Below are 26,556 nucleotides of genomic sequence, written 5' to 3' on the forward strand. Positions count from 1 at the left end.
TTTTGACGCTACGGTCAAATGCTGAATGAATGGATCTGTGTGGTGGATGAAGTCTCTGTGTGCTTACAGTATTAGTGTGCCAAATGTAATGAAATAAATACAGCTTTCTCCCACGGGCACAGAAAAAGAGACGACATTGCTTTGTGCCACAGACACCCAGTCCTCTGACTTTTGGAAGCCTGACACATCTTTTCGGAAGCTCGTGGTTAAAATCAAATCCAACAAATCTCGGCAAGAAACCTGTATATTGTTGGGCATATTCTACATAACACATTTCAATTTCATTTTTGTATGGTCTGTAGCACTGGCCTAACTACCACTGTAATATTATTTCATATATTTAAATACGATGCTATGAAGCACTATTAAAACATTTCCCACATATTTATTGATGTTTTAAACCGCAAACCCTATCTATAGGCAACTGTTGTTATATGAGCATTTTCTTTGAGATCCATTTATGAAATATTGAGGGACATTTTTCGGAAAATTAAGGTTAGAAGAACTGAGTTATACTAAATGGTCAGAGTGAAAAATAAAAAAAGCTGGTGCACACATCCAACATTTTGTTCAGTTGCTCTTATTTAAAATTCAGCTGAACGAATTCAAAACAAGCAGTTAAAGTCCTTGTATAAACACAGGGGTAAACGCCAGCACAATCCTCGGGCTGCATTGTAATGAATAACATATTAGAGGGAGCTTTCAACATTCCTTTCTGGTAGTTTGATTAAACAGCTGAATCTAAAACAAGGGGAAATGTTTTGCTTCCAAAAAAACCTTTCAACCAAAGTCCTGTGGAGAAGAATAACGCTGTTTAACGTTTCACTGAGTATAAATATAAGGATTTGGTCAAAGCATTTTCATGGAAAAATTTAAAACAATGACGGTCAAATCAAAGGACGAAAAGTGAAATGTAAAAATTTAGTCTGCTCTGTCTTGTATTCAAAATTAAAGTAAAATGATCAAAGATACTTGCCATGAGAGTTCTCCCTCAAGTCCTATGTTTGCTGAAGCCCTGAAATATACTGACTCCATTTTGCAAGCTTTGTTCAGGTGGCCTCAATATATTTTCCTCCCTTACCAGATGCATGGATGACAAAATTAACTTGAAAGTTTTGGCTAAGGAAAACATTTAATGTTTAGAACCAAAACAGAGTTTCTTGTGATCTCCCAATTCAACTCTATGAGGAAACTGGGAGACCATCTGGGGAAATGGACATTTCCATTGCTTCTTGGGAGTTCTTCCTGAGCTTAATTAGAATTACTGTAGAAGACTAAAAGACCCCATGGAAATTTTAGAATCAGGAATCTTTCATCGCTGCACATGTTATCCAAGTACTTTTCTTTAATTGACTTTGACCAGATTCAGGAGTCATTCATAGTAAATCTTCTGATAGATACAGCTTTTGTGGTACAAAATATCTCAAAATACAAGACAATATTTTAAACCCAATGTTGTTAGCTTGATTTTAATCGACAGATTTGTGTAAAATCTAAATCAGTTTCACCATTTCAAAACTCATTTAAATCTCTAGTGCAAATAGCACTGAATTTTCTGGTCTAAGCTCAATTGCATAATTATTCACAAATCCAGGTATAAACTTAAATAAGTCTTCGAATGATACCACTGTTAAAAGTTGAAACTGAGTCCCTTTTATATTTAAATGCATGGAAATATTTTAACAAATTGGAAGTAGGGAAGATGCAAAAAAAATTTCTAGACAGCATTATTTCAGGCTATTAGCTACTTTTGCAAAACCTTTGATATGCCAGCAGTTAGAAGGAAAATCAGAGATGTGGATGTGAATATGCAGACGTGCAAGAGCATTGAAGTACGAGTTGTAGTACCAGTTGTGCTGCATATAGTCTTACAATTGTGCTTACAATATAGTGCTTACAATAGTCAAGTGAATATAGCAACCTACAAGTAATAAGTTCAGAAGTAAGCAAGTGAATTCAACAATATCTAATAATTTGTGTGTTTAAACAGAATTGAAAGATTGTCTGAAAATGGCAAGTGGCTGGTTTCATGTTCTTCAGGGTAGAAATGTATTACAGCTCCCTGTGTTGTTGTCATGCAATGTTGGGATGACATTCGGTAGGTCATTGTTACAAGTGACTACCGAGTCACTTGTTGTAAAACAATTATTAAAACAAAAGAAACTGACGAGATTGATCACGTGGTAATGACTTGAGAAATTAATTAGGGCAAGGTTGACCAATCCCTGCTTAACTGACCATTTACATTCTCTGTTGGACAGTTTGATTTGCAATAAGTATCTTCTCAGATTTAAATGCAGCAGTTACTTCCAAAGCCAATCTAAACATATTGGCTTTATGAAAGAAAAGAAATTGTCAAAATACGATTTAAGTACTACCATAACATTGGAAATTCAGTGACACAATTGTACAAGCTAGATTGTGGAAGGCATAAAGACACAATAACCAGATTACCTGTTTTGCAGTAATGTTAGTTGAGTCATAAGTATTTTGCAAGTCGTTAGAAGAAAGCTCTTACTGTTCTTCAAGATAGTGCCATTGAATCTTCTGTATCCACACTGGAAGGATGATGAGGCCTGGATACAACTCTCATATGAAAGACAGCACTGTTGAATTCTTTAGTAATGTACTTGAATGCCAGCCTTGATTATAGGCACTGTGATGAAATCCAGAGTTTTTCTGTACTTTCTGAGGGGGTTGCACCTGGACAGAGCCAGGCCTGAGTCCCTTGTACGGCATTTTATGTTCTACCAGTGCTGTTGGTAAAGGTTTAAACTAACTTAGCAGGGGCGTGAGAACAAGGAGAAATCATCTGAGGGTATTATCAGTGTGCATGAAGTGCCCAGAGGTACAGGCAGCACCAGGGCAGAGAATACTAAGCTGAAAGGTGGAGTCAGGACAAGGGAGAAAGAAAAGCATTCTAAATCAGGGATCCACAGCATGTATGTGGACAGAGTATGGTAAATAAGAGTAGTGAGTTCCTGATTGAGATTTCCGTGTGGGATTATGGCGTTGTGGTTAGATACCTGGTCGAGTGAGTGCAAGCAGGGTGTTAAATATTCATGGTTACAGAGTATTTAGGAAAGACAGAAAAGGATGAAATGAGGAAGGAAGGTGGTATTGATTAAAGGCAGAATTGTAGTACTGGAGAAATTGGATGTGCTGAGGGTTCAGAGACAGAATCGACTTGGCTCAACCTAAGGAACAAAAGGAGGAATTATGTTGCTCAGTGTAAACTCCAGTCCATCAGCTGGAGGAACAAATTTGCAGGGTAATCACAAAGTAATGCAAGCTTTACAACATTGTTATAATACAGAATTTTCATTACCCAAAATCAGACTGTGATATTGGTAGTGTCGAGACCAGAGAGAGTCAGGCATTATTAGATTGTATTCAGGAGAACTTTCTTCAGCAATATATGTCTAGTCTATCAAAAAAAAACAGCCACTGCTACATTTGGATCTTAGGAACAAGGCAAGGAAATCAGATCAAGAATGAATGGGGAACATTTAGGGGACAGTCACCAGTGTATCATAAGGTCTAGGATGATGGTGGAAGAGGGCAATGCACAATCCAGATTAAGAAGTATTATTTGGGGAAGAGCTAATTTCAATGAGGAAGTAAAGGAGATGGGTCTGATTGACTGTGGCCAGATTGGACAGGAAAAACTGGAGCCGAATGGGATGCTACAAAGATTCAAAGAAGAGACTGTTCAGGCACAGTCAAGGTATGTTCCCTTAAAAAGGGAAAATAAGGCAAGCAAACCCAGAGCTCCCTGGATGCAAAATGAGACTGGAATAAAGATAAAGAAACAAAAAGAGTGTGCTTTGACAGATTTTAGAAAGTACAACTGAGAACCAAACTGGATACATAACCTTCAGAGGGAAGTGAAAAAGCAAATAAGAGAAATGGGAAGGGGTTATGAAAAATAAACTGGCAGCTGGCATAAAGAAACAGTCCAAAGCCTTCTACAAGCTCTTAAATAGTAAAAAAAGGTAAAAAGAGGGGTGGGGTTGCTCAGAAACCAAAAAAGGAGATTTACAAATTGAAGCAGGGGGTTTGCATGAGTTGTTAATTCAAAAATATGCATCTGTCTTTACCAGGATGACGAAGGAGGAAATGCAGTCACAAGAAGGATTCAAAATTGACATGGAGGAGTTATTCGATAAGTCACTGGGACTTAAAACTTGACAAGGCACCTGGCCCAGATGATTTGTATTCAAAGACATTGCAGGAAGTGGGAGCAGAAATTGCAAAGGCACTAGCCATTATCTTACAATCTTTCTTCAACTTGTGGGTAGTGCCAGATGACTGGAGATTATAAACATTACACTCTTGTTCAAAAAAGGTTGTAAGAGTAAGCCCAGCAACTATAGATCAGTCAGTCTTACTTTGGTAACATAAAGCAAAGTACTGCAGGTATGAAGATCTGAAATGAAACCAGAAATTGCAGGTGAAAACCAGCAGGTCTGGCAGCAACTATAGGGAGAAAACAGAATTAATTCTTCTAGTCCTGTGACTCTTAATCAGAACTGTTCTGATGAATAGTTACTGGATTCAAAATGTTTCAGCTTAACTTTGAGACTGGAGAAAACTCCAGAAATAATAACTTAGGATAGATGTAATAGTGACATGGATATATGTGGTTAATTAGGGACAGCCAGCATGGATGGGTTAAGGGAAAATCGCATGTGGCTTACATTCAAGAGCTTTTTGAATAGATAACAGAGTTGATGAGGTTTATGCTGTTGTTTTGATATACATGAAATTCTAAAAGGCATTTAAAACAGTATCATACAACAGACTTGTGAGAAAAGTTATAGTCCATGGAATAAAAATTATTAGCAATGTGGATACAAAATTGGCAGTTGAATGATAGGTAAGAGAGAGTATTGACTAATGCATATTTTTCTGTCTGAATGAAGATTTAGCAGAATTCCCAAGGGTTAGTATTCAACAAACCTCAAGAATTAAGACAGATTGGAGAAGCTGGGACTCGTTATATTGGAGACAAGGCTGAGATGTGACTCAACAGAAGTTTACAAAACCATGAGAGATCAGGACAGGACAGAGAGAAACTAACCCTCTGGTAAAGAATCAAGGATGATAGGAAACAAGTTTAAAGTGGTTTGTAAAAGATGTGCATCTGACTGGTGAAAAAGGCCTTTTTCATACTGTGAGTGATTTATGTCTGGCATGCACTGACTAGAAATATGATGGAGGCAGGTTCCATTGAAGCATTCCAAAGGGCATTATTTAATAAACTTGCAGGAAAGTGGCACTACGTCATGATGGTAAATAGGGGAGCTAATGGACTGTAACGATTGTGATTACCAAGCAAGCTAGAAAAATGGCTAGCTATGTTTATAGAATACAGTTCCAAGAGTTACTAAGTGGCAACATTCAATTCTGCCAAGGAAGGGCCAAATTCATATACATATACATGTGTATATATATACATGGCCATATACATCGCCAAGGACAGTTTGGAGACCACAGAAGATGAACAAAAAAGTTCCACACTGTGGGAGAGGATGTGAAAGACAGAGACAAAAGTGACCTCCCTATTTGCAGTTCTGTAGTAAGCTGTCCTTCAGAAAATATTGCTGAACTACAGACATTTATTTAGGGGACTCAGTGAGGACTCAAGAGCATTTGGATACCTTACTGCCATTAATACTTAGAACAAAGTTTTGGGAATTAGTGAGTAGCTCAGTGTTGGGGTTAGAACCAAAATAGTTTATGGGAGTGAGAAATTGGAAAGGTTACTTTTTTACTGTGCAGGGAGAAGCAGTGAGAACTTGGAAAAAGATTGCAAGCCTCAATACTTCAATGTTAAAAAGTTCATAAGCAGTGTTTGCTTGATGCCACTGAGCACAGTTGGAGCTCGGCTGAAAAACTTGGCACAACTGGTTGGATGAGATTAGCTACTGATGAGGAGCTGGAGTTATGCTCATGATTGAGTACTGGAGTGCAGTTTTGGTTTCCAGGTGAGTGCAGATCCGCGAAAGGAGTGTGATCAACCAGAATGGCAACTGTTGTTGAGGGAGTCCTGAAAGACCTGTTTTGGAGAGGGAGTTTCAAGTCCAAATCAGAAAAAGTGAAGAATTGTAATCCCTTGTGCAGTTTAATAATTATTGATGACCCACTGTGTCATTAATGCTCAAGGAAAAATTACTGACAAATCCATGGGATCTGTCTTGATTCTATTTGCTATTTGATGTGTGGTGTGGAGTGTTTACTCATAGTCTATGATCCATGTGAATCACAAGTCAATTCTGGGAATCAGGATATATGTTGTATGTGTATTGTAGATTTTACTACTGTTCTAACACAGTTGTTAAGTTTATTATGGTTAATTGCATATTCCACAAAACTGTGGGAATCTTGTGGCTCGATTCTCTTGGTAAGTTTTCTGAATTTCATACATTGTCAACTTTAAATTCAAAACTTATTTTTCTCAGCTAAATCACAGCACATCTCCCTGGAATGGGACTTGAACCCATAACATTGTGACTCAGAAAGATGAGGATTACTATTGAGGCAAGATGGGTACATTGTATTGTTACTGACTTCCAGAAAAGCCAGGCTACAGCCACATTACATAACAAGATCTTTAATAAGCAAGAAGTAGCACTCATGCTCCTCAGTAGAAGGAAGTCTCATGCTTGAGAGCTGCCAGATAATCTGGCTAATTGAAGAAGGCTTCATCGAATCAAAGGGGAAAAAGCTGGACATCATTATGAATCTTGGATTACGACAAAGGAGGTTTGGGGGCATCAAACAGTATTCGTGTCAGTGCCCTTGATGCGCACTCTTTCTACACAGCCCTTTCATAACTCTGGTGGAAAATCGGCTTGGCTGCTCTCAACCATCGTGCGCTGTTGAAAGTAATATGCCATTGTGAAGAGAAAGAGGCTGTTCATTCAGCAGTTGGGAACCTCAATAATTCTGCTGGTGCCTTGTCTGTCTACCATATTATGAGGGAACAGATCAGAGGTGGTTGGAAAATCAATGGGCTAAGGACCCATCCTATTTTATGTGGATGCCCACCAACCTAACTCGAATAGCGCTTTCAGGTTTGACACTAAAATACCCACTAAATACCACACTGACTGAGATTTTATTGACCACAAAAGGGTATGTATCAAATCTGTTTATTTCAGTCAGTCTACACTATGTAGCGAATAAAGGAATCTTTTTATTTGTTTCAAATGAAACTATGAGTTCCTCTTTAAAGGGAAGTTTTTTTATTCTTTCACTCAGTAAGATCTCCAATCGTCATAAATCAAACAGAAGTGGAAGAAAATTACAAGCATTTCAGTTTCAGCACAAATTATGACATATCTACAATTCCTTGGTCTTAAAACCTAATTGTAATGCTCCTCTACCTATATTGCAATTGCTTAAGAATATATGAGCCAAAACTATTGTGACAATATAAAAAAAAGATGGTTTAATATAAGTTCGACCAAGAACAAAGATGCATTAGATATATATCAGGCAAGTGGAACTTACTTCCAAGTGGCCTGTTGATATTCAAAAGTATTCTGTGTAGACAGATTAAATGACTTCCCATTTAATTGTTAATATTACATTTCAAACCCAATAACAGCTGCACATTATCAACAAATGCCTTAATGGACAGCTTCCTGTTTGTTGCATGATGGAAGCATAAATAAAGTTAGTGCTTATTTCCTGCAGTAAATAGAAATGTTTTGTTGTGTAAATATTGTTTGCAATAGCTTTTACATTGTGTGTGAAAATGTTTCCATGTGATAGTTTACCTTTAAATGGCTTAACAGCTTGCTTGCAAAATTGAATGAATCCTGCCAGGGAGATTTGGTACACCTCACTCACCTAAAAGGGGACTTTAAAAAATAGTCAACTACTTCTCTGTAAGAGGTCAATATCTTTCAGTGTTGGACAAATAACAAGCTTGAGTAAGATGGAAGGTCTTCACCTTTCAGTTTGTTTAGTTCATGAATGCAATTCATTTGAATTTAATTTTCTCTGATTTATTTTGTGCATAGCATTAAAGAATTGCTTGTCTTTAAATATCTTGCTGCGACTTAATTTCTCTGAACTGTACTGATCACACTGGCTGGAGTATTTTAGGGCCTAGGAACTACTGTATCATGTCTCACAGTCAGTGTACCAACATAAATTTAGGAGACTTTCTTATTATGTCATCACTAAATTATAGCATGTAATCCAAGGATATAAAGATCTCAGACTCCATCTTATCCTAGGATCACTTGAAGTATGTCAAGCTTTCGGAAGAATCTTACTCTGTGCAAATAAATAATTTAATGTTAGCCCAGACACTTATGTGCCTTTGAATATAATGATTCTATTTAATTGTTGACTATAATAAACATCTCTTAGAGTCTTCAATACCAGAATAACCAAGCCCAAGCTTCTTATGTCAGGGGATAACACAAGAACTGCTACATTGGGTAAAACATTGGTGGATGCAACCTCACATTACAAACCTCATTGAACTAATCACACAAGCAAGAGAGCAACCTGGAAGACTTTTTGGCCTAGGGCCAATCTTGTTCCTTCTGGATCCACAGAACTAGAAGGTTAAAATGTACTTGACTACTGCCTCAGCAGCCTCCAGCCCCTTATGTAAGGATTGATGCCCCAGAAACAGTCACATTTTTCATTATACCACAGACTCTTTACTCAGTGGATAAAAGGAAACTGCAATTTCACTGGGACAAATGCAGACATGTTGAATTTCTACCTTCCCATGTCCTTACTGAAAATCCTATGAGAAGTCCCAGGGAGTAGGATTATTTGTTTTGCCACGGCTGACATATCAACATTGCACACTGAAAAGTCAAATGGTGATACAGAATCATACAGTTCCTATAGCACTGCTGAGGCCCCACAAGTCTCTGAAGAAAAGCCATCCCCAGCAGCTCTTGATAAGTTACGCTGAAGGTTGTAGTGAATGTCATAGCAGGGAGGGGAAATCATCAAGAATTTACCCAGGTACATCCCCTTCATGTAGAGACACAGGTAAGGACACACGGTGAACTTCAAAGACCAAAACAAGTCGGGTGAAATCCTAGCAAATCCCAAATTCCTCACAATTTCCTCCTTATGAAATGGAATAAAGGGGCTGGAACAGGGATTTATATTTTCCAGCTGCAAAAATTTCATGATCAAAATGTTCATCCCACTTGTACTGGCACATGTTGCAACGTCAATGATATGGCACCTTTCCCAGGATACATACATAGTTAGTGTGATATTATATTTAACTTTTCCTTTTAAATAAATGAAGAAAAATAAGGATTTAGGGAAACTCCCTGTGGAATTTAAACAAGTCATTAAACTGAAGAGTGTAGTCTAGCATCCACGTGATACCAGTAATTCTGGCTACTAGCCATATATATCCACCTGGGAATTTGTGTCACTTCAGAAATTTTGATGTTAGGTTTCAGGAGGTAAATATCCCAATTACATTTAAAACATCACTTTAAATGCATAATATAAATAATTTAGATATAATTAAGTTCTAAAGTATAGTTTACTACAAATTTTGTTTGTAAAATTTGATGCTATAGTTGTCTAGAGTTGGCTCCAAAATGATATTTGTGGCACACAAAAACATATCTGGTTTGAGGTGCCTAAGATAGCATAGTGGTGTCATTGAGCATGCAGAGATCATCTGCTGGAGGTATGCAGGCTACAAAGATCATATTATCAATCAGCATTTATGACTGATTGAACACGAATGCTGCTGATATGCCACATTTAACATTGTCTCTTAAACATGTGCAAATGAACATGCAGCAGCAGTAGCTACTTCGGTGTTCAAGCTAAAGTTGGCAATCTAGTCTCAGACCAATTACAGAAATAATCTCTCAGCTTCATTAATATCCCAGCCTGTGCAAGCTCTGAATTAAATTCCTTTCCAAAAAACAGCAAATGTCAAGTTCATCTCAATAACTAACGGCTTCCATGAAAATTGCACACTTCAAAGATGCAGTGTTGCAATTTAATTGTTGCAAACTGCCAAGGGATTCATTTTTGTTAAAAGGTTAATCTAAAATTCAATACTGACTGTGACCTTTTAGTCAACCACTCTACTGCTGGACCTTTGAAAGACAGCTAGTCTTGTGTATTGAAGATTATGTTATTAAAACATGAGGTCACTGCTGATAGATCACCACCTTTCCAAATTCTAAAACAATGTCAATGGAAAAGAAGAGTGGCTCAATTCCAACAATTAAAAAGTAATAATGTTCACTCCCAGGGAATTATGCCGATGAAAATACCTCTTCTATCTCAGGTGAAATCTAATGGCAGCACAGCTTGCAAGTCTGCATCAGAGAAGCAGGAAAGTTGGCATTTTGGGTCAGGACCCTTCTTCAGAAAGGGTAGCTGTAAGGAAGATGGGAAATAAATAGAGAGAGGAGGGGTGGGGCTGGGGAAGGTACGTGAGATGGTGGTAAGTGGATGCAAGTAGGAAATGGTAGGAATTGATTAGTGGGACAGGTGAGTCAGATAGTTGGGAGAGAAGATGGACAGGTTGAGTCAGGTCAGGTAGGATGGAGGAAGAACGGATAGGGTTGGGCAAAGATAGATGGGATGGTGATAGGTTGCATGCAGGTAGGGGGCACTGGGGATTGGTCACCAGGACACACTCAAACTGGAGGAGTAGTGCCACATTGGCGCCATACGCAAAAGCGAGGAGCAACACCTTATATTCCACCTCGGGAGCTGACAGCCCGATTGCCTAAACATAGAATTCACCAGTTTTAAAATCTCCCCACCCCCCGGCCTCATCCCACATCCAACCCTTCTCATCCCTGCCTCCCTGACCTCACACAACCTGTCCATCTTCTTCCCTACCTATCTGCCCTACCCTTCCCTCAGACCAATCCCCACCACTGCCTACCTGCATCCAACCTATCACCATTCTACCTCCATCTCCAGCCCCACCCCCCTATCTGTATTTATTTCCAAGCTCCTTTCCCCCTCCCCATTTCTGAAGAAGGGTCCCGACTCAAAACTTCAACTTTCCTGCTGCCCTGATGCTGCCTGGCCTGCTGTGTTCCCTCAGCTCCCCACTGTGCTATCTCTGACTCCAGCATCTGCAGTTCTTACTTTCTCAGCTTGCAACCCTGACTGGGTCCAGGTTATAACATCTGCAGAAACATCTTATGTTTTGAAATGTAGGACAAAAAAAAAAGTTGTGCTTTTCTAATTTGTTGCTTGGGAAGAAGTATGTGATGTGCAAAACTGAAACTGGAAATGGGCACAGCAGTTAAACTGACTGGTGCACAAAAATCGCAAACACACTTCACATTTTACTCAGAGATAATGGGAACTGCAGATGCTGGAGAATCCAAGATAACAAAGTGTGAAGCTGGATGAACACAGCAGGCCAAGCAGCATCTCAGGAGCACAAAAGCTGACGTTTCGGGCCTAGACCCTTCATCAGAGAGGGGGATGGGGAGAGGGTTCTGAAATAAATAGGGAGAGGGGGGGAGGCGGAGGGGAGGCGGACTGAAGATGGATAGAGGAGAAGATAGGTGGAGAGGAGAAGATAGGTTGGGAGGGGATAGGTCAGTCCGGGGAGGATGGACGTCAAGGAGGCGGGATCCCCGGAAATAACAAATAAATATCAAAGCAACTATATAGTAGACATGCACAACTTTGACCATCATTTTTCTCACTGTGTACTGTATCCTACCAGAGCTGGAACCTACATTTCAACATTTTTTACTGATACTGTCTAGACAAATAACCAATTTAAAGAATTAGAAGTAACAGTTTACAACTATTTTACAATAAAAAGTCAAAACACAGTTGACAGACTATACTGCTGCATTACTCTAGAAGTCAGCCAATAAATAAAACACTGGTTGGATGGGATATACAAACAGAGCTGGTCAGCAAAAAATAATGATGGGATTTGAAGGGCCCCATCTGCTTGCCAGTTCTGATGCTTACTGATCCCGTGACCTATCAAGTTCCACAAGGGAGAAGATCAACTTTGTGTAGATTATGATTAGTGGATACCTCTGAAAATGTGACTTACAGTTATACTTATAATTAACACCAAATCTTATGTACTCTGGATGTTGTCTGCCCACACAGATTCAAAGTAATTTTGTACTTTTTGACGAAATGCATTTTGTCCTGTAGGAATAGACACCATTTATTAAGATGGAGGCATCTGCTTGATTTTAACTATTTTCTAGCCACAGTCATTCACTGCAAGTTATTGAGTCAAGAAAGGCATGTCATGAGTTAGCAAGTAGTTGGCATCAATCATTGCAGACACTGTCAACCTGAAGCACTGTACCAGAATACTGCAAATGCTGTCAGTCACTTTAACTGACCAACTTCTCAAGGATAGCACATTCTTACTATCACTGGCTGTAACTAGTACTCAGATAGAAAAGTTCACCGTCAGCAATTATAACTGGCTGTTGGAGCCTGTACAATGATGAAAAAACATTGTAATAGACTGAGTAAGATAGTGACCAGCTGCCAAAATTTAGAACAGACTGTCAAAGACTGTCACCAGCATTTAGGCTGTCAAATATTCTTACCAGCTGGATCACGAGTGGCAGTAACTCGCTGTATGGGATTATAGTTAACAAATGATCATAAAATACTTTGATTTATTTGTATCATAGAATACACCAACAGTGTGGAACCAGGCCATTCAGCCCATCAAGTCTTCACTGACCTTCCAAAGAGCATCTCACCCAGGTCCACCCCATCTTTGTAACCCTGCACTTCCCATGGCTAATCCACCCAGCTGGCACATTGCTGGACAACTTAGCATTGCCAATTCACCTAACGTGCACTTCTTTGGACTGTGGATGGAAACCCACTCAGCCACGGGGAGAATGTGCAAACTCCAAACAGACAGTTACATGAGGTGAAATTGAACCCAGGTCCTTGGCACCATGAGGTAGCAGTACTAACCACTGAGCTACCATGCCAGCCCCAAACTTTTGGGTTGCAAGAAAACCAGTTCAGCACATTCCAATTCCAATCTGCTAATGTTTTCAGAATATAGCAATTTTCTCAAAAATTCTTTACTATAATTATTGTCAAGTTGAGTTTTTATGGCAAATCCCAAGAAATTTAATCTCAATTTCTCGTAAATGCTCTGAAATACAGCTAAATATTCAATAGAAAAAGACCAACTCCAATCGCGATCAACATCTTTTGTAATTTTTCAAATTTTCTGCCACTCTTTGGTCATCCTTTAATGCTATATCATTCTATTATGCTATGACTCTCAAAGTGCTTACACTGTTGCTAGGAAATTTTCAGTACAGTCAGCAATAGAATGTTTTTGGAAGGTACTAGCTGAGCACGCATCCAGAATTTCGGAGACAAACTGGAAGATGTTGAACTCAGGGAGGTATAGTAGTCAGTTTGTGTATCTGGCAGAAAATTTAAGATGGGCCAGAAACATAATCATGATGATAGCTATTTCCTGACTGCTCTGTCACTGGAAAAAGTATCTTTATTATACAGTCCATCAAATCCCTAAATGCTTTTAACATCTCAGAATAAAATCCTTATAGACTTTGCTGCAGTAAAGAGAAAAAAAATTCTCCAGTCTCTCACTAAAGCTGAAGTCCCTCATCTCTATACCATTCCAGTATATATCCTGCAGCCTCTTGAAGCCCTTGACAACCTTCTGGAAACGTGGTGTCCAGAATTAGTACAATCCCTACAGTTAAGATGTAACCAGTGCCTTAGGAAAGTTTAAAATGGCTTCCTGTAGTTGAAATCAAAAAGTTGCCAACTGCAAACACTGTAAATCTGAAATTAGAACAGAAAATGCATGCAAATATTCAGAATCTGTGGACAGAAACAAAGATAATATTTCAAGTCAATGGCCTTTCGCCAGAATTGGAGAAGTTAGAAATCTGATGGCTTTTCAGCAAGGGCTGGTTAATAGAGAAAAGGACATAATGATAGTCTGTGAAAGCAGGTGAGACTGAATGGCTGAATGAAAGGGAAAGGAAGCAGCCTTAATGGGCCAGAGGAAATGGTGACAGGGGAAGTAAGGAAACAGAGAAACAAAGATGTACATAGGACAGTGATAATGGGAACTGCAGATGCTGGAGAATCCAAGATAATAAAATGTGAGGCTGGATGAACACAGCAGACCCAGCAGCATCTCAGGAGCACAAAAGCTGACGTTTCGGCCCTGAAACGTCAGCTTTTGTGCACCTGAGATGCTGCTGGGCCTGCTGTGTTCATCCAGCCTCACATTTTATTATCATGTACATAGGACTGTTGCATTGCTATTAGAAAGTGAAAATAAGACAAAAAGAGAAGGAAACAAAATTCTGTTGGTAGGGAATTGAGGGGAGGTGTTTGGAGGACTGTTGTGTTATCTTTCGTGGTCATTATATCAGCGAGCCTTTCAGAAAAGTGCTTACGATATCGCATTCACATGTAAGCTGAAAGAATAAAGGTCTCAATGCCAACTTACTTTGATCACTCGAAATGTAGCATTCCTACTGGAATCTCATGCTTCTGTGATAATCAAATAGCTTAATATTAGCTTTATGTGCCCGAGGAATGTAATATCTGTACTTAATAGTTAGATGTAATCTATGTTTGTTGGATGCCTCAATGTCATAATATCCGTGTTCACTTTCTTTGGTGATGGGAGGTGACATCAGCATTGCCACATGTGATAAAACACCCTGTTGGGGGCAAACTCACACCAGAGACCAAACAGACTAGGGGGAAGGGTTTTGGGGGTGTGTGACCACTTTGAGCAACATGATTTCAAGCTTCCAATATCCTGCATTTTTAATTCTCTAACTCACTCTCATACTTGTATCTCTCTGTTTGGTCTTCTGCACTGTTCTAGTGAGGCTCAATACAATGTTAACATACATCTTACTTTTTCATGAGGTACTTTACAGCCTTCTGAGATCAACAACCCCACACCCCCTCCCCACTGCTACCCCACTAGTTTTCTTTTCTTTGCAACATGTTGCCCATTTACCATTCTCTCTGACACAGTAGGAATAGAAAATCCATGCAGAGATGTGAAGTTATTTGTGATCTCACATCTTTCTGGATGGGGGTGGTGTTGAGGGGTTGGGGTGGATGGGTGGCTAGGTATGGAGCTAATTCAAAGGCTGCTAAGCCCATGATTTGGAGACCCAGTGCTGGAAAATGCGAGGCCCTTGCTGCCAACCCTCTTCAACCCAACCAGAAATCTCTACCTAGCAACCATTGGCTAAGGATGTGTCACCCATCTTATAGAGTCCAATGATAATTCCCAGCCTTGATTGGGAGTCATATGATATCAATCACTACCTCCCTGGCATAACTGCTATTCAAAAGAGTTGACCACCTCTACTTGACTGACAACACTGAGATGGTGGGAACTCTGTCCTTATCAAGGCAACACTGGGCTCAGCCGGCTCTCTGACTGTCAAACAAAACCCTGTCACCTCCACAAAACACTGCCTATTAACTCTGTTTCTCTCATCACAGATGCTGCTGGACGTGCTGAGTGTTCCCAGCATTTTCAGTTTTTATTTCTGGCTTATGCATCCTAATTCTTAAATAATTAAAACTAAGAATTCTGTAAGTTTTTTTTAATCCTATTGATATGTTAGTATTATTTGTGCCTGAAGAAGCTGCACAATGTGAGTAAATATCATGGAGGGAAAAGGAGAGAAAATTAAACAGATTATAACAATATAAAGAGAGAAAATAGGAAGAAAGGAAAGGTAATGTAGACTCCTGGAAGATGATGGTAGGGGTAGGCTTGCAGGACATCCACCACCTGCCCATGGAGTACTCGAAGCCTGGAATGAACAGGTGATTTTCAACCTGTATTACCAAAAATTCCACACTATACAAGTTTGCCTTGGGTCATATCTGGGTATGTTATGGGATAAATAATACATAATAGATTGCTTTGATTAATCAACATCTCCATTAATGCTTTGTCAGGTGACAACCAGGATGGTAGAATGGGGATTACCTCAGAACGTACTTTGCAAGGTGTAGTCATAATATCAGTGGATTAAAAAAGCTTCAGTGACAGGAATGTCATGCTAGGTGCAATCTAACAACAGAAATAAATAAGAGGTAGAGAACTGCACTCTTGAATGTTCCTACAGTGAGCTAATCAGTATTCTGCCAACTATGTTCAACCAACCCATGTTTGAAAAAAACTCACTTGTTAGTGTCTGACATTAGTGTAATTAATATTCAGTCTGGCTTGCATATGGCTCACAAAAAGGTACACTATTTTCACATCTAAGCCCCTGTCCTTTGCAAACAGACTTAAATATCGAGGGCATGATCAAGAAGGTGGCAGCCAACACAAAGCCTGTCTCTGTATTTGAGAGTGAGGAGGAGTTCTTTTGTCTGCAAGAAGAGGACGTTTCAGACGTACAGAATACAGGCAAATCAAATTTAACCTGGAGAAGTGTGAGATAATACATTTGGGGAGGGCAATAAGCAAAGAAATACAAAATAAATGGTAAGGAAGTAAAGGATCTTGGAGTGCATGTCCACAGAGCTGTGAACGGGCAGGACTGATTGATAAAGTGAATAAGATGACATTTATTAATCAATATACAGAATGTAGGAGCAAGGAGATTTTGGTGGAGCTGCAAAACAAAAAAACACTACTTAGCTCATAACTTGATTTCCATGTGCAGCTCTGGTCAACTTATTACAGGAAAGTTGGAAACACACTAGAGAAGGTGCAGAAATATTTATGAGCATGTTGTCAGAACCGGAAAGTTATGAAGACGAGGTAAGTTGAATCGGCTGGGTTAAGCTTTCTTTGGAAAAGGCAAGACTGAGGTGAGATTTGATTGAGATTTTCAAGATTGTGAGGGGCCTGGATAGGGTAGATGTGGAGATCTGTTTTCTTAGCAGAGTGGCCAGCAGCCTCAAAGCAAAGATTTAAAGTGATTGGTAGAAAGATTAGAGGTGAGATGAAGAATACACTATTTGACCAAGGGGTGGTAGGGTTCTGGAACTCACTGTCTAATTAGGTAGAAACCCTCAATAATTTAAAATAAGACCATAAGACATAGGAGTGGAAGTAAGGCCATTCGACCCATCAAGTCCACTCTGCCATTTAAATCATGGCTGATGGGCATTTCAACACCACTTCCCTGCAAATGTGTCTGGATAGATACCTGAAGTCATGCAACCTCCAAATATCTCAATTGGAGGAATGTGCAGGGATGTAAGGAGAGGGTGGAGGAGTGGCAATGTGTGAATTGCTCTTTAGGAGGGTACAATGTATCAAATGGCCAATAACAATTCTATGATTGTCCACTACAAACATGACCACACATTATATCATTTTCAAAAAATCAACACCCTTCAACAGTGCCATTCTTTTCTCAGCAATACTCTTGTTGGTGGGTGTCCACACTACAATTGGAGAGCCATTCCCATCAGCAGTAGGATTCATAAATCTGGGTGTGACATGCCCATATTTTTCCAATCTATTAAAATAAATAGTCAGGAAATTCTGAGCGGTGCTTATCTCAATTTTCAATTTTTGATACAGGCATGTGAGGCCGCCCAGGCAGTACAAACTTGCAATGTCAATGGAGAATATATTTGCCATTGTCATAACAAAGCAAAGTGAAAATAGCAGGCTGAAATAAATGCTCTAGTGTGACAGGCTAGATTGGAACAGTTTGGGAATATTAGTGTGACCACTAAGTCAACTGAATGATTCTCAGACACAGTTTAGATTAGGTTAGATTCCCTACGGTGTGGAAACAGGCCCTTCAGCCCAACAAATCCACACTGCCCCTTGAAGCAACCCACCCAGACCCATCTCCCTATAACCCACACACCCCTGAACACTACAGGCAATTTAGCATGGCCAATCCACCTAATCTGCACATCTTTGGACTGTGGGAGGAAACCAGAGCACCCGGAGGAAACCCACGCAGACATAGGGAGAATATGTAAACTCCACACAGATAATTGCCTGAGGCTGGAATTGAACCTGGGTCCCTAGTGCTGTAAGGCTGCAGTGCTAACCACTGAGCCACCGTGCTGCCCCTACATTCAGCACAATTACAACAAAAATTGTTCCCAGTGGAATATTTTGCAAAGTTGTTCTCTAGAAGGAAGGCAACTTTGAAGCTTTCTTTAATGAACAATTGGTTTTGTAAGGTTTGTGTGCTGAGAGCATTGATTGAGAGAATCAATGGTAGGAGATCAGTTCATCTGAACCTCAAAGACAGGCCAGTTGTTTCAAATGATACATTCCTTCAGCTTTTTGCAACAAGTGAGTTACTGAACACACCCAGATAGTTCATGCTTGTAAAATTCACAACACAGTGTCCAACATTAAATTTAATTCTGTAGTTGGACAAAATTGGCTAGGTAATTCTGAGTGTGTGGATAATTATAGCTACACCCAAATTATGACCAAGTACACAATGTGAAGCCCTTGCATGTACTGTAAATGGCCTATATTTAAAGCCCAATATCCTATGTTTGCAGACTGAAAGAACATATATGTATAGGCCTGTTTCAACTTAAAAGAATATGTAACAGCCATCTACTGATTCACATTTTAGGCAAAGCCATGGCCTGGATTGAAATTTAAATAAAACATGGCAGTTATCTGTCAATCAGCATTAATTAGTCCAATCTCCATGGCAATGTCTCTAGCAGTCAAAGCCCATCAGCACTCTCCTCTTGTGCAACATAAATGTTGGCTTTTCCTTTGAATCGGTGTTAGAATTATCTTGATTATAAGATTAGTAGAAGATTAAATGCTCTGACAAAGTCTGGCTTCTCATGCTTTAAAATTAATCACTGGAAAATTCAGTTCTGCATACTGGGTTTACTGATCTCTGGTTGATTATTTGAAGTGTGTTCTCATTCGTATTGAAGGTTAACCTTATAATGAATATATTCAAAACTCCCTTACTTAACAAGGTACAATGCATGAGCAAACTACTTCAAAACATAGGTGAGATTTGTGCTTTTACCTGCATCTGTAGCGATAATAGTGAGGACAAACTGTGCTGTCGTTTCACGATCCAGGTTCATGACCAGACTTAGCTGCCCATTGGGTGTCAGGGTAAAAGCTCCTTTGTCATTCCCACCAATAATGGTGTACATCAGCTGACTGTTTAGCCCTTGGTCATCATCCCGAGCTACAACCTATAGTATAAATCCAGAGGATATGTAAGTCTAATGACGTTGGTAAGTATTCCATAAAATAATATGGAGACTACATATAAACCACTCTGTCAGCAATGATCACTGTACTTTTTTTAAAAAGGCACTGAATCTCAACCCCCACAAACAGTTGGGTTGAGACTGTATCACATGCTAAAACAGAAGAAGCCTGAAACAGGAGCCAGCCCCACTGGAGAGTTTGCGAAGGAAGTTATGGGACAGGGTGTAGGCAACTAACCTGCACAAGTGAAATGGAATAAAGAATTAAATATTATAGTAGACTTCATGCCAATAATTAACATTAATTCCACATTAGCGAAAGGCAGCGGTTTCTCAACCCTCAGGAAACAAAGCAGGTTAAAAGGAGGTAGGATGGTCCAACTGCCTTCAATGTGTTGTTTGTGAGCCATGGGAGCAGCAATTCCTTCCAGGCCTGATAATTTACCCAATTAACCCCATCTCAATCTGACTGCTTCCCTCCAGCAACTCCTTTCCTTACAACTGAACTCCTCACAATCAACATAAGAATCCTCACCAATCAGGTAAATTCTACAAAATGTTACAGAAGTGTTTCTTTTGGTTTTCTTGACCACATACCACATGTATAACTCATATCTGGACTAAAACCATAGACTATAGAGTCTGAAGCAGGGTTTAAGACTCTGCAGTTATGAGCAAAGTTATACAAGTTTCATTTATTCTTATCTTTAAAAGATAGGGAGATGGTAGTATCCACCATCATCCATTGTGTGGGGTGGCACGGTGGCTCAGTGGTTAGCACTGCTGCCTCACAGCACCAGGGGCCTAGGTCCAATTTCACCCTGGGAGATTGTCTGTGTGGAGTTTGCACATTTGCCCCGTGTCTAGGTGGGTTTCCTCCCATAGCCCAAAGATGTGCAGGCTAGGAGGAATAGCTATGCTAAATTGCCCCTAGTGTTCAGGGATGTGAAGATAGGGAGGATTACGGGGGGGATGGGTCTGGGTGGGATACTCTGAGGTTCCGTATGGACTTGTTGGGTCAAAAGGCCTGTTTCTGCACTGTAGGGATTCTACGATCATTATCTATAACCTTGTGACGTAAATTTGATAAGGTAGAATAGTGAGACAATTAAAGCAAAATTGAAGTACAGGATGGGGGTAATATTGTTTGATTGTGAGCAGAAAACTACCATTTTGCTTTATTCCATTGCTATTGATGAAAAGAGAAGTTGGGCAAGGTACATATTGGGCAGTCAATCCATTACTGCAGGGTTTTCACCAGTGTCAATATCAAAATCAAATCAAGTGACAGAGTTGGGAGGAAATCACTGCATAATGAAAAACATTTTTTACACCAATAAACATCCTGCTTCCCTAAGCAAAGTGATATTTGGGGTGACAGATAACACAGTGCAGAGTTGGAGGAACACAGCAGGCCAGGCAGCATCGGAGGAGCCGGAAAGTTCAGGTCAGGACTCTTCTTCAGAAATGGAGGAATTCTTTTGTGATCTCTGACTCTAGCATCGGCAGTTCTTATTATCTCTGATATCTGGGGTGAGGAGTTTTTTTAATTGCAAGGAAGTTTTCAGTGTGGGGAACACTTTCCCCACTTCTGATTAAATCTGGGAAGGACGACTTGTAGCAGAATATCCTGCATATATATCAAGGCCCTTAAGTGACAATTAATATCCACTTAAAGGCTCCACCTCAGTACTGTAATGTGAGGACTCTCTAGGTTGGGAAGCTGACCATCAAGCTTGACATTTGGTGGGACAAGCATAACCCTTCATTCATAGGCACTCTGTGCGCAAACAAAAAAAACCCAGTATTGAGAAGGTAAGAGTGACAACCTGCAACATCCAGCCACTCTTTTCTACAATATACCCCATTCCACTGGCCAGAGATCCCAATCCTGTCACAGAGTCACACAGGATGGAAACAGATCCTTTGGTCCAACTCATCCTGGTTTCCCAAACTAAATGAGTCTTATTTGCCTGCTTTTGGTCCTTATCACTCTGAATCTTTCCTATTCATGCACCTATCCAAATGTCTTCTAAGTATTGTAACTGTACCTGCACCTCCAACTTCCATGTTAGTTCATTTCATATACCATTATTTGCCCTTGTCCAGGAATCCCTGCTGAAGGCCCTAGTATAATAACAACAGTGGCTATAGCTCCTGGTCTTTAGCCAGCACCTCTCAAGGGCAGAATTTCAACCATAAGTCCTGACAAAACTGGGAATCCCACTAGCCAATCAGGGACTTAATTCCCCTGGGCTTCCAGGGAATGGGTTAATGGATGCACAGCCAGGTTTGCTAGCAGATGTTGGACCCCTGCCATTCTTACTCATTTTCGGCTTTGGGAGACCACCATTTTGGGTGAAACATTCAAAGAAACTTTTGGTTCAAAAGGGAAGGAAGGCATCTGGATCTGCGATTGGAAATGAACAAAATGTCTCAAATTAGGTCTTGGCTGAATTAGGTGTGATGAATGAATGGTCTTTTCGTATTCTTACATTTTTTGCTTAGATTCAAAAATAAACTACAATCATGTCTACATATGGTTAATTAAAGTGAAGTATAAAAATATGAAATTTTATTTGTCTTTACAAGGTTTAGTTTATGTAGACTCCCACAGTATGGAAGCAGGCCATTCAGCCCTTTGAATCTACACCAACCTTCCAAAAAGCACCCCACCCGGACTCACTCTCCATCCCAAATCCATCTAGCCTGCACATCCTCAGACACTATGAGCAATATAGCATGGCCAATCCACCTAACCTGCACATCTTTGGACTGTGGGAGGAAACCAGAGCACCCGGAGGAAACCCACACAGACACAGGGAGAACGTGCAAACTCCACACAGTCTCCCGAGGCTGAAATTGAATCCTGGTGCCTATGAGGCAGCAGTGCTAACCACTGACTCACCATGCCACCTGGCTCTGGGCCGTTACACTCTGAAATAAAATATAATTATTTGTGTTATACTTTATCCCTCAAGTCTCTCCTTTCCAGAAACTGCTGCTTCTTGTTTTGATCTGTTAGTGACTAGCAGTCGTCAGGTTCCTAATTCAAGTGTTAAATCTTATCTGTCTAAGCTCTTTACATGATTATTGACAAGATAAGTCTCCACAAAGTGAACCTGACAGACAAGGTCCATCTCATCTCTTACCTAGGCCCTATAGAGCTTTATTTTACAGAAATGAGAACAATGTTCACCAGATTTCTCTGAAATGAAATTCCACTAAGGCAAATTACTTTAACTCAGTAAAAGCTGACAATTAAACTAGGCATCATTTATCCACCAAAGAAACGGGTATGATTATTATATTATGCAGATGTGCTGTCTCTAAATATTCAATTTACTAACAAATGCTCCATGTGATATCTGATAACACTGCATGCACTATGGACAGTTTTTGTTCTGGACAGAACTTGGTCTTGGAAGGTGAAGAAGTGAGGTCATTGTGTATTTTTAAGATGAAGGTAGATAGATTTGTGTTAACCTGGGTAATTAAGGGTTATTGGGGTAGATGGAAATGTGGAATGTGAAACACAAATAGATCAGTCATTATAGCAATGAATGGTAGAGAAGGCTCAACAGGCCAAATGGTATACTTCTGCTCCTGTGTTCATAAGATTTACTGTATTTTTGCCATTTTGAAAAGTACAAAATCAGGGCTGACTAACATAAACACCAGATTTGAGTATACTTACCTTACAGCTAAATGCAAATATTGTTATGGAAAAAAAAATATTTTTCATAATACCAACCTGCAGGATAGACATCGGCAGACTCTGTATACCCTCCTGCACATGCACACTGTAAGGCGATAGTTCAAAAATTGGTAGAAAGTCATTCATGTCTGTAAGATTAATGTTTACTACAGCTGTTGCAGATTGGGGGCTGCTCCCACGATCAGTTGCTTGGACAACCAGATTATACGAGGGTGTTGTTTCCCGATCAAGTTGCTTGGCTACTGACACTACACCCGTAACAGAGTCAATTCGAAAATCATTGTTTAAATTGCCACGGGCGATGTGATAGCGAATCTGACAATTAGCTCCTTCGTCTAAATCAGCTGCAGTAACTTGGATGAGGTCAACACCGCTAAGTATATCTTCACTAATCTCAACTTCATAGAGAAGTTGCTGAAAGACAGGAGGGTTATCATTTACATCAAGCACAATCACAGTAACGTCCATTGTCGAGGTGAGTGGAGGCTCGCCCTTGTCTGTAGCAATCACAGTCAATGTATAATTCGATACGTCTTCCCTGTCAAGTTCACCAGTCAGTCGTACTTCTCCATCTATTATGCCAATGCTGAACTTGTTTCCTGCATGGCTTAGTAGCGTGTACTCAACGTAACTGTTTGGTCCACTGTCAGGATCAGTGGCTTGAGCTTTATAGACGATTGTGTTCGTTGGAGAGTTTTCCTGCATGTAAGCCATCTTAGATGAAATAAACCTCGGAGGGCTGTCATTGACATCCAACAGAATCACAGACACTTGCACCGTGCTTGTAAGCCTACTTGCTGGGACAGTAGATAAATCGTGAGCCCTAATCAGCAGGTTGTAGAATGACTGGCTTTCCCGATCGAGCTGTTGCTTAATACTTAGAACACCATTATTATTGATGTCAAAATGTTGCTGTGAATCTCCTGATGCAATGTTGTATGCTAATTGAGAATGGAGTCCTGGAAACAAAAGGTCAGAAAATATGATGAGCACACCAAACATTTGAAGATAAAATGGAAAGATACACTGTAGACCATTTTAATTCAGATGACATTATACTTGTGGATTAAATATGGTTAAAAAAAATTGGAATTCTGATCCAAAATTACAGTAAAACTGACTTGTTTTCACTGCCTTCCTATTCGTTTTCAATGAGCTTCCTTAACTGAAAAAGCAAAAAGCATGCATTTATATCATTCTTACAAAATTGAGAGCATGATTAGGCCAATTTGTCCTTCAAGCTTGATTGGTCATTCAATAAAATCATGAATTATCTGAGAAGTCCATATTTTTGCCTACCACCAATATCCTTTTACCCACTTGCTTATCGAGAAACTGTTTGTCCCGCCTTAAAAATATTCTATCATTTTCAGGGACAAGAGTTTGAAATATCCAGACACACTGAGAAAAAATATCCTCATCTGTCTTAAATGAGCAATATTCTGAGTATTCTGAAATAACCCCTTAAGTATCGGAAATTGGATCTCTATCAAACTATCCCTTAAACTAATTGGCAAGTTCACTCTAGTTAGTTCTGCTTTCCTGTGCTCATGACTGCCCTTGTTTAAACTTAAAATTCTAATCTTGCATCCACTTATCTCTACCTCAATCTGAATGTAAAATTCAGTCATGTTGTTTTTGCTGCTGCAAGTAGCTAACATAACATACTTTCAAAGTAAATACTTAAATAATTGTAGCACTGAGAGCAAACATTTTTATATGAAAAGTCTGAAGTATTTTTATTAAAACAATTATTAGGCTAGAGGTACCGTGTACATTTATGTAGCTAGCTATGGTGAAACCATATAGAACCTGCGTGCCATTTGAGCTGCGAAAATCATTTTTAAATGATCTGTTGTGGCCAGGAAACAACATATACTTGTCTTGATTAAATCATGTATTACTCACTGCTATTGTAAGCTTAAATTCAGTATGCACTCTGTTGCAACTAAAGAGAATTGTAATAACATTCATTTTGTTTAGCACCAAATTTAAATAAAAGCTCAACCATAGATTTTAAATGCTGCATCTCTGGAATTTCATTCCTACACCTCTTTTTTGCCTTTGACTGGACCTTCCCTAAAAATGTATTTCTTAGGCCCAAGCTTTCCATCACCGACCATAACACCACTTCTGTGGCTTTGTGTTAACTTTTAACTAAATACACATCCGTGGAGCATCTTGAGACTTTTTCCCCAAGTTATAATGCTGCCTAATGCTCTGAGATATAAACCAAAAAAATTATGTAATGTGTATTTGGAGTCCGAATCAAAACTGTTTGTCTGCTATTTGATTGAAAGGGCTATTTGATTTGAATGTATCAAGGATGTCACTATCACTCAGCATAAATATCTCAACCGTTTATAAGACCACCGGTACTACGTCTGCCATTAGTTTTAATTGGAACAGGTAATTTGTTGCAGAAAATGTTTGGGACTGCTTAGTCTCATCCATAAACTCTCATGGTCACTGCCTCCAGGTCTTTTTCTATAACCTTATATCACTTGAGCAGTAAATAGTGGTAATCACTATAACATTGAAAATCTGTAGATTTTGTGATGGAATAAGATGCTATACCATATACCATCCATCACAGCTAAGTTACATACATTCCGATACATGAACAGGCTATTTATTGGATTCTTTCTTTGATACCTAAGCATCGCTTTCCCTTAATGTCAGAATGAAACTCCCACTGTAGTAGAGTTCTTCTGATTTTTACTGCCTGCCAAGGGTATTTCATTTCTCATACATGCAATTTTACTATGTGCATTACAAGTCGGCAGAATCATTAATGCCTTGTATAGAACTATTATTAAATGTGCTTGAGTAAAATACCTGGCTAAACTTAAACACCTAACAGAACCAAATATGCTCCAAGGCCATTATAAGAAAACTCAAGCAACAAATTAGATGCTTAACTGATATATACTTAAATTATACTACTTCAGCATTATGGTCTTAAATTCCCCAATAAACATGTTTATTGTAAAAGAAAAGACTACTGCATTTTGACAGGACAAGCAACTGCAACACATAAAATAATACATGATTTGTGAGCACTGTGTATGGTGCAAGCCTTGAAAATTAATGTTGGCATACCAAAACATACAACCAGCTTTTCTTAAAACAGTAACACTGAAATTAAAGATATTTATCTCTTCGCTCCAGGCACTTCTGCTAGGTAGCAATCTCCTCACACCACGCTGACAAACAAAAAATTCTTTTGCAGCATTATCAGGATCCACCCAAATGCTATAATTGAGCTTGCTTCCTTGTGCAGCTGTCCTGATGACTTTGATCAATACTGGACAACATCAAATTTTTGCTGAAAGACTTGACAAAATTATAATTAATACGGATTCTTGGATATCAGCAGGTCAAATCACTCCGCGCCTCTGTTTTCCAAGGCTAGTTCAATAGCACACTGCCAAAGAATCACTTGGTTAACACACTGGCTCTAATTTCTAACACTGAACAATTAGAGAGTGCAACAAGATAAAGTAAAAGGTAACATGATCAGATTTGGACCATGAAATAAACACATGCTGTGAAAGGAAAGATAATGCATCTGCAGAAGTGTTTGAGTTATCTTTTTTTCTTTCTGCTCCAGTAGTTGGCTGACCTGTTAA

At 39.4% G+C, this 26,556-nt stretch overlaps 1 protein-coding gene across 1 annotated transcript in view; it reads right to left on the minus strand.

Annotated features, from left to right (window-relative positions):
* fat4 (FAT atypical cadherin 4) overlaps positions 1-26,556 on the minus strand; it is a 359,910-nt gene that overhangs the window by 116,989 nt on the left and 216,365 nt on the right. Inside the window, exons 6-7 of the mRNA XM_048532919.2 lie at positions 22,961-23,883; positions 19,014-19,188 (exon numbers count right to left, since the gene is read on the minus strand). Coding sequence (XP_048388876.2) covers positions 19,014-19,188; positions 22,961-23,883 — 1,098 coding nt within the window. The remainder of the gene's footprint in view (positions 1-19,013; positions 19,189-22,960; positions 23,884-26,556) is intronic.

Source organism: Stegostoma tigrinum, chromosome 1 (genome assembly GCF_030684315.1).
Source record: "Stegostoma tigrinum isolate sSteTig4 chromosome 1, sSteTig4.hap1, whole genome shotgun sequence".
Classification (NCBI taxonomy): Eukaryota; Metazoa; Chordata; class Chondrichthyes; order Orectolobiformes; family Stegostomatidae; genus Stegostoma; species Stegostoma tigrinum.